The sequence below is a fragment of the Apteryx rowi genome, unplaced genomic scaffold (genome assembly GCF_003343035.1).
Source record: "Apteryx rowi isolate R43461 unplaced genomic scaffold, aptRow1 scaffold_718, whole genome shotgun sequence".
NCBI classification, from domain to species: Eukaryota; Metazoa; Chordata; class Aves; order Apterygiformes; family Apterygidae; genus Apteryx; species Apteryx rowi.
Genome location: NW_020451003.1, coordinates 16960 through 26394, shown reverse-complemented (window position 1 = coordinate 26394; position 9435 = coordinate 16960). Strand labels below are relative to the sequence as shown.

Here is a 9435-nt window from a genome sequence, read left to right as displayed (position 1 = left end):
GAACCGGGGAGGGGGCGCAAACAGGGAGCCCGGGCGGCCGCGCTCGGCCGGTCCCGGAGAGGCGCCAGCGCGGGCGGCGCCGCCAGCGCGGCTCCAGCGGCGACACAAGTCCGACGGGGCGGCGCGGGGGGCGGCAGAGCCCCGCGTGCTGCCGGCCGCTGCCTCCTCACCGACGCTGGTTCAGCCCGGTCAGGTTCTTTATCTGTGGGATACGTGGAGAACGGGAAGGAAATTAAAAGGTTGAGCATCGTTAGTGCCTCCGGCAAAAGCGCTGCGCACCTATTTCCTTCCAGGCAGCCGGGAATCTTTGCTTATTCAAGGGAAGGCTCTGCCTCCACCGCCAAAACCGATCCCCGCGCACCGCATGCCCCTTTCGCGGCTCAGCTCTGGGACTAACCCATCCTCCCAGGCTGCCAGGATGAGCAGCACTTTTCAATCCGGGAGGCGGAAATTTGCGCCTCTGGGTACGAATGGCACACGCTGCAGCCTGGAAGGCACACGCGTCGGCTTCTGCTCTGCTGTGGTCTCTGCTGCTTCCAATGCCATCATGTAACACCTATTTCGGAGTATGAAAGCTGAAGTAGATGTTAAGAGTGGCTGTATTTGCTTGTGAGTTTCAAAGTTGAGACATGATGATGAAAGGTGTGATTTACGCTCAAAAGAAGAGGGTTAATGCAAAAAGGTTGGAGAAACGTTGCTCTAGAGCCACTCGGGGGAACAGCCGGATGTATCCCCAAGAGCTTTGAAAGCCCTTTCTTACTTTCTAGGTTAGTGGGTGTCAGCTTGTTTCGATTTGTGTGACTGTATATACCCAGGCACACTGAACTGAAGCCTACTGACGGTAAGCTTGTTTATCTGTTGTGAATGAACTTGGAGAGCTCAGTACCCCTGTCCCGGCTGCGGCTTTGGACTTGGGAGACCCATCCTGGTTCCTTCTCGGACTTAACACACTGATATTTTTGCACTAACCAGCTGGCTGCTACCCGTTTCCCTTCAGAAGAATGCTCTAGTGGTTTTTTGTAATTCTTCCCATTGCACAGATAAGACTAAACATCCAGTAATGGGACATAAACTTCACAGATGCAATTCATAGTGGAGCATCATATTGACACACGATGAATACTAACAAGTTGCATTTGAATTTCTTTGGTAGAGGATCCTACCGTGCTTTTGGCAAGTGTCATGGGTGTGAATGCAGAGAGAGGCTGAGAAACACTAAGCATGTGAAATGAATCCGCCATAGCTGCAGGTGGAAGGAGGTGGGAGAGATCCTCGAGAACTACAACATACAGTAGAACTGATTTCTAATTTATGTCTCAGGATTTTTCTTGTACTTGTAAGCACAAAGGAAATGTATTTCTGGCAACCAGGAAATAACTTTGATGCTATACGCAATGGGAGGCATCCAAATAAACCATCACAGTGGGCCTCGAAGCTCTTTAAAAATCATTCTTAAGTACACAAGGGATTACTTCATGTCTTACGGAAAAATGCAGCTATCTTTAATGGGAACACAGCAGCCTGGGATGCTACCAAGAATTGAATGAATTCTTTGGAAGGATATTGCAATCAAGCGAGACCACGAAAGCAACTTCTAGAGGCAGGTCATGATCATGATTGTCTGCCAGGTAGCAATTTGGCCAAAAACACTGGCAGACACCCTAACGTGGACAATGAGCTCGCCAGAGGCGACAGGAGCTTCCATTTGCATTTCAGGCAAGCCATGCCAACCCAAGCAGTCTTTTCGCAGAATGCAGATTGAGGACATAATTCTGCTATGGGTTAGGGAAAAGTGTCACCTCTTGCGTCTCCACGGGCACACAGATCTCCTGTCAAGATCTCCAATGCAGAGACTGGCAGAGGAAGAGACTGTGTTACAAGAGATGGAGAACAGTTTTATATCTTTATTCTGATCTCCTGTCTCTCATCCTGATCACTCATCCTGCAGCTGCAGCTTTATTTTTGCACCATATTACAAGTGCTTTCACCACAGAATAGCAAACTGACTCCCAACTACACAGAAAGTCATCCTTACACGTAGTTAAGTTATGAAAGAGAAATCTCTTTCTTGCTGTCCTCTAGATTTGGGAGGAAGAACATGCTGACATTAAGCGTGGAAGGGAACAGAAACAATTCTGCCCTTAAAGCCTTGCTGGTTTCAGCATTACTTACAGTAACTGCAGCTCCCATCAGTCCCTGGACAAGAGCTTCTCCGGTTGACTGTACCTAGGAGACATGAGGGGAACATGACCTCTAGCTTTCTTCTGCCATTACACCAAATACAGAGATGTGACAAACATGTTTGCTACAGGAAGGTGCTCATATAAGCCAAGCACTGCAGATTAATAATAGCCAGAGATAAGAAACAAAGAAGGGATTTCCTGGGAATATATGTCTCCTAGTTAAATGGGCCAGTATGATATAGAGAGGTGCCTGTATGTCACTTTATTAGAAAATACCTAAGCATTTATTGGTGCTGAACTGATAGCATTTATGCAGTCACCTGCAAGTAGGTAGGTACAAGGCGGTTTCTAAGCAGGCATGTGACCTGCACGATCGAAAAGCCAGCTCTGTCTGCGCATATATTACGGCAGAGGGGGACGCTGCGTATAGACCTTGCCGACAACATTACCTGCTTAGCTGTATTGCCCATGTTCATGGCATCAGCTACCCTGTTCTCCAGGAAGCGCCAAGTCTCTTCAAAGTCAGGGGATGAGTCCTGCATCATCACCAGTTCCGTGGTGTTGTAGATGCCGGTGAGCACAGCCCGACGAGTGTACCAGTTAAACTGCAAGGGTGTGAATTGAGAGAATTGACCTGAATCCTGTAAGGATGCAGACCACGAAAGCAGAGCAGAGAACAACAAGTAAAAAAAGGATAGCATCCCTCCATCATTAGCAACTGGGCAGCCCCGGGTGAAAGGAATTGCTTAGTGAACAGAGCTCTAGGACTGCACATTCACTCCTGGATCACTTGTCTCTGTGATGCAGTGGGCCACCCTCCAACAGTGACACCTGACAGCACAGCTGCTCCCGTGGCACCACACAGAGGTCACAAGTACTTGTATAAAACTGCTGAACAAAGTAGTGACAATCACCACCACCTGCTTCTGGTTGCAAGCAGGCACCTGCAGCATACAGAAAGGAATTCTCCCTTGCCCAGCTAGCCGGCTGCGTTGAGCAAGAGTTCATCTTGCCTTAAAGACTCCTATCAGGAAATACAAGGCTACAATTCTAGATCTAACCTAGTAGAAAAAATTCTATATTTAATATTGAACTTCAGCTGTAGTTTGCACCAGAAAGACCACATCTGTTGGTTCCCAGAAAGGGAACCAACAGATGACAGAAACGAACAAGACACCACAGGGAGATACACCTTTCCCAAATCCTATCATTGAAATCCCAGTATTGCCTGCTGAGCCTCTAAATGCATCAGTACACTGCTGGCAACAATGCTGTGGGATGCGTTATAACAATAGGTTACAGCAGTGCAAAGATGCACAAAACAACCCCAGAAACTCTCCTCAGTTTTTCCAGCTGCACTTGAATCATTGGCAGATAAAAATTACATATTTTTATAAAAATGGGTCTTCAACCTCATTTGCTGCTATTATGGTGGTTAAACAATCCAGGTACTTTTAAAAATACTGGCTGTTCCATTCATGATTAAAAAACACCAGAGAAATGAAACAACTGTTTGACTGAAAGCTCTACTGTTTGCACCACGACCTGCAAACTTTGATCCCTCATGTTGCCGGGTGCAGCTGGTCTCTCCCGGAGAGACGGAGACGGAATTCTTTGTGCTGATTCTCCTCCTGCTCTGAAAAGCACATGAAGGGGTCCCCAAGGCAAGGGTGTAAAGTCTACCTAGCTCCTGGCTTTCTGAAGAGGGCTCTACTGCAAGTGACATTAAACCCCTTTACTGGGAAAAGAGGGAGTGCAATCAGTATTGCAGCTCACCAAGAAAACTCTTGCATATCAATCAGAAGGTGCAAATAAAAGGTTAAAAAAAAAAAGGCTTAAGAACCTCTTCTGTTGCTTGAGTCAGTGAGGAGACTTCAGGAACGGCTCAGTGCAGGCACTGACTCTGATGTGTCACTGCGACTTTCATAACCCATAAGGGACTTGCAGTTCCTGATGCAATCACGACCTTTCAGTTCTTTTCTGGCTTATTCCTTTAATTTTTCCATCATCTTATTTATTTTTCACTGCAGTAGCTTCTCTTTTATACTCACATAAAAGAAGTTTATTAAAGTAGTTTGTTAAAATAGTTCATTTAGTTTTTCCCATCTCTCCCTACATCTATATGAATTAAAATAATTTATTAATTGCTTTAATTAAGGTTATAATTTTCTTTTATTTCCTGCCAGAAAGATGAAAGCTTTAATAAGCTACTGGTATTTTTAGGTAGATTCTTTAAAGCTTTTCAAGTAAAATCATTAAATGCTATTGCTGGTGGAAGAGACAGCTGCTTCAACAGAGATATATTTCTTGCTAATTGAATAGTGTATCAACTTTTTAGTCACTAATTCAAAATTTCAGCAATTTTGTCTGGGTTCTAAAAAAGAAGCGCTTACAAATACGTCTAGGAAAGTAGGTGCTTTTAATTTGCCTAAAAAGTGATTTCCATTGGCTCCTAAGCCTCTTTGGAAATTAGAATATAGCTTCTGAAGCCCCGCAGGCGCTTCAGAAAACGTCGTCCCCGTTCAACATTTCAAGAGAGACACAGGCCAGTGCCTATTTCAATCCTTCGCTTTGCTGACGTGCAGAGCCCTAACCAGCCCAGCAGAAAGACTTACATCTGTGGACTGGTCTCCAGCGTAGTGCCATATATCATCAATCATGCTGGTGAGGAGGTTGAAGCCGGAAGGGATGTTATGTGGGAGCAGCAGGATGCTCAGAGCCTGAGAAGGACATAGACAGATAAATGGAAGAGTCAAAGAGAGAAGGACGTAGCATCAAACAAAGCAACATTTCTTTGCTCTGGTATCTTTTCCCTATTGCGACTGACTTGCCTGCTTCTCCCATGGCAAGTCCTCCAAGGTCCGTTCAGCTGGCACTGGTCTTTCCAAGAAGCAAGTTTTGTGAGGAATGTACAGTGCGGCAGCTGAGCTCACAACTCGGCACATACCGGAGCCCGAGCTCTCTGCTCAGCTCGGATGCCATGTGTTGGCTCTCCTGAGCTGCCTCTCCAGGCATGGAAACCCAGCACAGGCTGAGCTGACTCACACTTGTGCTGCGTCCCTACGGGCAGGGAATCAAATCGCTTGGTTCTCCGGATTCGACTTTGAACTCAAACCCAGCTACCAAGGGCAGAATAGATATAGCCATGATGGCCCTACTGAGATCTCGTAGCCTTTTAAGAATGTAATAACACGTATGTCAGCAAGAGTCACAAACCAACCACATCCCTGACAAAGTTATGCTAACAAAGGTGTGAATCCTCCCTTCTCTCTCCCCAGGAAGCGCCGGAGTCAGCTGTCCAGAGACCAGCGATGGTTAAATTGGCCAACAAAGGTTAACTTTGTAGCAACCTCTTTGCTCAATGGAAACACTTTATTTTTTACTATGGCACAATTCCCTTCTGACCCTGGGAAGAACGGCTTGAGAATTAAATCTGAATTTGGAGCAAGAACCCTCTCAGTTTATAGAGCTACCCTCCTCAGATTGTCAAGAGTTGCTCACTCACACGCTAGGCAGGGCAGTTTCTTGCAGCAAAGCAGTAGTTCTGCATTTCCAAGTTTCAGGCGATACCAGTGCAGCTGCAACAGCGTTGCAAGGAGCCTAACTTGCAACAATGCTTCAAGTACAACTAAGTGGAGACACAGGTTATCCCCTGCGGATCCCAGGTGGGTGGAGTGAACAACAGAGAGGTTTGCCTTTCGGGAACTGCAAGAAATAGTGTTGTTCCAAAGACACCTTTAATTGCCTCCTTCCAAGGGTGCTCTCCTCTTGGAAGCTACAAATCATTTGAAACACCTACCGCAGATTTCATTTACAGCCTTGAACCAGTCTGGTGCAGAGACTGGGTTAAAGGCCACAGGATGTTTAAAATACAGACAAGAAAGACAATCCTTATACTCATTTTATACCTGGGGCCACTTCTCAATATATGGAATCAGCATCCTTAGTCTGGCTTCCAGAGCATCTCTCAGGAACTGATCTGTAGCCTTCTTTCTGGAAGAGGAAAAAATGCAAATATGAAGAATATCTAAGCTAAACTCAATTCTGAACTTGAAAAAAAAAAATCAACCTCTGTCCTGCTTCAGCATTAGAGATACAAACTGTTATGTATCCTTCCTACCTCTGGTCCAACTCTGTGTCAAAGAAGGTAGGTTTATTTGGATAAGTTACACTTTTACTTAAGTATCTGTCTCCTGGATAACCCCTCTATTTATCCAATCCCAAATACTTGTGTGCCAAGGAAGGTGTCTTTTCATACCCAGCACTCACTCTGTTTCGCCCAGCTGCACTAGTTTTTGCTCCTGCTCCAGCAGCTCAGCGAGCTTGGTGTTGCACTGAGACACAAAGTGCAGGATCAGTTCACTGCCATCACTGTGAAACATCCCTGCCGCAGCAACGGAGAGACCCAGGGTCTGCAGGGAAAAGGAAAGGAGGATAGACCAGGTCATACATTACCAAGCAGGATCCAGCTAGGAAATATTTTGTATTTATTTTGTATATGATGCTATGTAAATTTAAACAGAACAATACTGCATTAAAAAGCTCTTTGTGTACATGTGTTCCTCTCTTTAGGATCACTACTGTACGTTGTGCCTTAGTTTAACTTTGACAGCGTTATCTTGTAGTAGCTGGGATTCGTTTCTGCCCAGTCTCATTTGCTGGTATAACCACCCTGACTAGGGTGCGTTGCCCAAGAGTATGTGGGGGAAGCATGCAGGCCTGGCTGTCTTTGAACGTCAGCTCCGTCCAGTTTTCAACTGGTTCTTCGCTTCTCTCCCCGCATACCTTGGCTCCCTCTGCAATGGCTTCCGCGGTCCAGCCATGTTCAGGCACAAACTCCAGCGCTGCTGTGAGGATTCGATGCTGCAGCTGCTCCTCGCTCTCATAGTCCTCAGACTCCTGGCCGCCCTGGCCAGTGTAACTATGAGAAGGTATTGTTACAGTGAGGGGAACGTCACCATCAAACGTCAGCAACCTGGACTCTACCGTTCATTCACTGCCACCGCTGTGTGCAGACACACTTCAAGATCTGCTCGTTTAGTACAAAATCCCACCTCTTCCTCCAAAATCCTACCATTCCGGAAAAAGGATTCTTAATCAACCTTTGTCATAAGGGGAAAAGATAGAAATAAGGGAGGTCTCGATCGAGATGGTTATCTGGAGACTGATCAGGCTCAGATATCAACCTCCTTTAAAAAAAAAAAAAACTATGCTAACTATAAGTTTTTCTAATGGCCTTTAAATTTACGGACAGATGGACAACATAACTGTAAATTTACAGAAAAAAATCCAGAAGTGAAGGCTCGTGCTTTGCAGGCTACAGAGGTTCCTTCCTGAAAGCAAGTCCCACCTTGACTCTGCGATGGCCAGTGGAATTTGCACTGTCAGAGCAAATCAGATCTCCAGCTGCTGAAGTTTGACGCTCTGGATTAACTCTGGATCTCGCTGTCTTTGAGCAGACATGAGTTTCAGCAGAGCAAGGCCTTCCAATCCCACTGTTGACAGGAGAGCACTAAAAAAGAGCTAAATAAGTTACCTGGGGCGAGGGCCCTGAGGTTCCTGCTCAGGCTGGTGATCTGTAGGATGGGAATCAAACTGCTGCTGAGAGGAAGATGCTGATGGCTCCTTCTTGTGCTCATCCAAGACTCTCCTGAGCACAGCTGAGGCGTGGAAGGCGCACTGGGGTGGGTAGAGCTGGCACCTGACCACTGAAATGGAAACGAGAGAGTCAGACGTCTCCTTCAAACAAGAGAAAAGCATGGGAACGTAAGGGGAAGAAGAGAGCTGTGGCAAATACTGCTGAAAGACCCAGAAAATTCTGGAGGGAGACAGTATTTCTCTACTTCGGAGAAAAACCCCTCCCAGCTGAGGATGACATTTACTTGATGAAAATAAAGAGAACGCGTTTTGTGAGAAAGAGACCCCTGCAGACAGCACTGCTTCCACAGCAAGGACTTTCACAGTCTTGCACTGGCGACCGTGCAAACAAGCATTTATCAGAGTCCTGCACAGCCTCTCCTTTTTGGTCCTTTTGGGTCCACAGATCAGTTGGAAGTGTCGACCACTGAGCCCGGGACAAGGGATGAGTGATACTCAGGAGAGACAGCAGTCTTAACAGATACAACGTGCTGATCACTGTGTCGAGTTCTAAGATGACTCAAAGACAACACGTCTTTCAATCATGGCTATTCTATGAGAATTTTTAATTTAACTGCCTTGAGGTTTTGTTTTTTAATAAGCTCAGGTTGCATATATCTTAAAGGGACAAACCTGCTCTTAAAAAGCACTCAACCCTAAGTCCTGGGTTTACTGACAACCCATTTTCCTTTGCAAACTCACAGGAAACCAATCTCTTACTTCAGTTTTCCGGTAAATGTTCCACAGTGATGAAAAAAAGAACGAATAAGCCGGCCAGCTGTTTTACTGAATTCCTTTGCCAGCTATTCTGAGAGTCGTGTCAAGCCGTACGCGGCGGAAAGAATGTGCAGGGCTTGTTATGTAAGTGCTAGAGCGGGAACTAGACTCAGACATTAAACCCGCACGCGGCTGAAAAGGAAAGCTAGCTAAATTGTCATGTAATATTTATATGCAGATCAATGATTTTTCTGACGGACACACCAGTCCAATTTCTCTTGATCAAAAGAGGGGGTTGATTTTTGCTGGACTGACTGTGCTGGACTGAATAGCGCCGGCTTGCAAACGCCAGAAATGCTGTTAGCCTTTTTTTCGTCCCATAAGCAAGTTTTAACATTTTCGACTGGCTGCGCTTGGCTCAGAAAGAACAGTCTCTGCGCACAGCGCAGCCCAGAGATCCTGCAAGTTCACTCTCCGGGGAAAGCCTTATGTATACAGCACGGGACAGTTTTACTCAGGGTGTAGAAAGGTTTAACGGGCCAATCTGCTGACCATCAAAAACGAGTTTCTTTACATCTTAACCGTAGCTAGCACGTTTTAAAAGCAGGCCTATGCAATATCCTTCATCCGACCGCTTCATTTTCCAGAAGAGACCGTTATCAGTAAGGTCATTTGCCTCCGAGCTTCCTAACTATTGCCCTGTCATGTGGAGAGCCGGTAAGGAAGGGCTCGCCCTCGTTGTCCACGTGGACTCCAGGGCAAAACTGTTACCGGCTCCCAGGCCGAGGCCTGCACCCCTGCGCCGTGCCAAGCGTCCAGCGCCTCGCCAGCACGGCCAAAGCCGGAGCCGAGCCAGGCGGCTGCCTGCGCCCCGACCCCAAGGCCGGCCCGCCGTGGC

The 9435-nt window shown here is 46.6% G+C and overlaps 1 protein-coding gene across 2 annotated transcripts; it reads right to left on the bottom strand.

The window, feature by feature from the left end:
- Window positions 1–60: 60 nt before the first annotated feature.
- COQ9 (coenzyme Q9) lies at window positions 61–7958 on the bottom strand. Of its 2 annotated transcripts, none has more exons than XM_026087466.1 (8): window positions 7720–7958; window positions 6969–7104; window positions 6453–6595; window positions 6092–6176; window positions 4799–4903; window positions 2633–2788; window positions 2173–2226; window positions 61–202 (listed from the first exon to the last, which is right to left on the bottom strand). In XM_026087466.1, the coding sequence occupies exons 1-8, from the start codon at window positions 7941–7943 to the stop codon at window positions 167–169; spliced, it is 939 nt and encodes a 312-aa protein (XP_025943251.1). In that variant the 5' UTR covers window positions 7944–7958; the 3' UTR covers window positions 61–166. The 2 variants fall into 2 exon arrangements, with proteins under 2 accessions (XP_025943251.1, XP_025943252.1); XM_026087467.1 differs by lacking the exon at window positions 61–202 and adding an exon at window positions 225–1853.
- Window positions 7959–9435: the final 1477 nt, after the last annotated feature.

Coding starts and splice junctions, on each gene's coding strand:
- COQ9 (XM_026087466.1), bottom strand. CDS start 7,943: ATGCTTTTCTCTTGTTTGAAGGAGACGTCTGACTCTCTCGTTTCCATT. Junction 6,177..6,452: donor GTGCAGCTGGGCGAAACAGA/GTGAGTGCTGGG, acceptor TTCCTCTTCCAG/AAAGAAGGCTACAGATCAGT. Junction 4,904..6,091: donor ATATTGAGAAGTGGCCCCAG/GTATAAAATGAG, acceptor TGTCCTTCTCAG/GCTCTGAGCATCCTGCTGCT.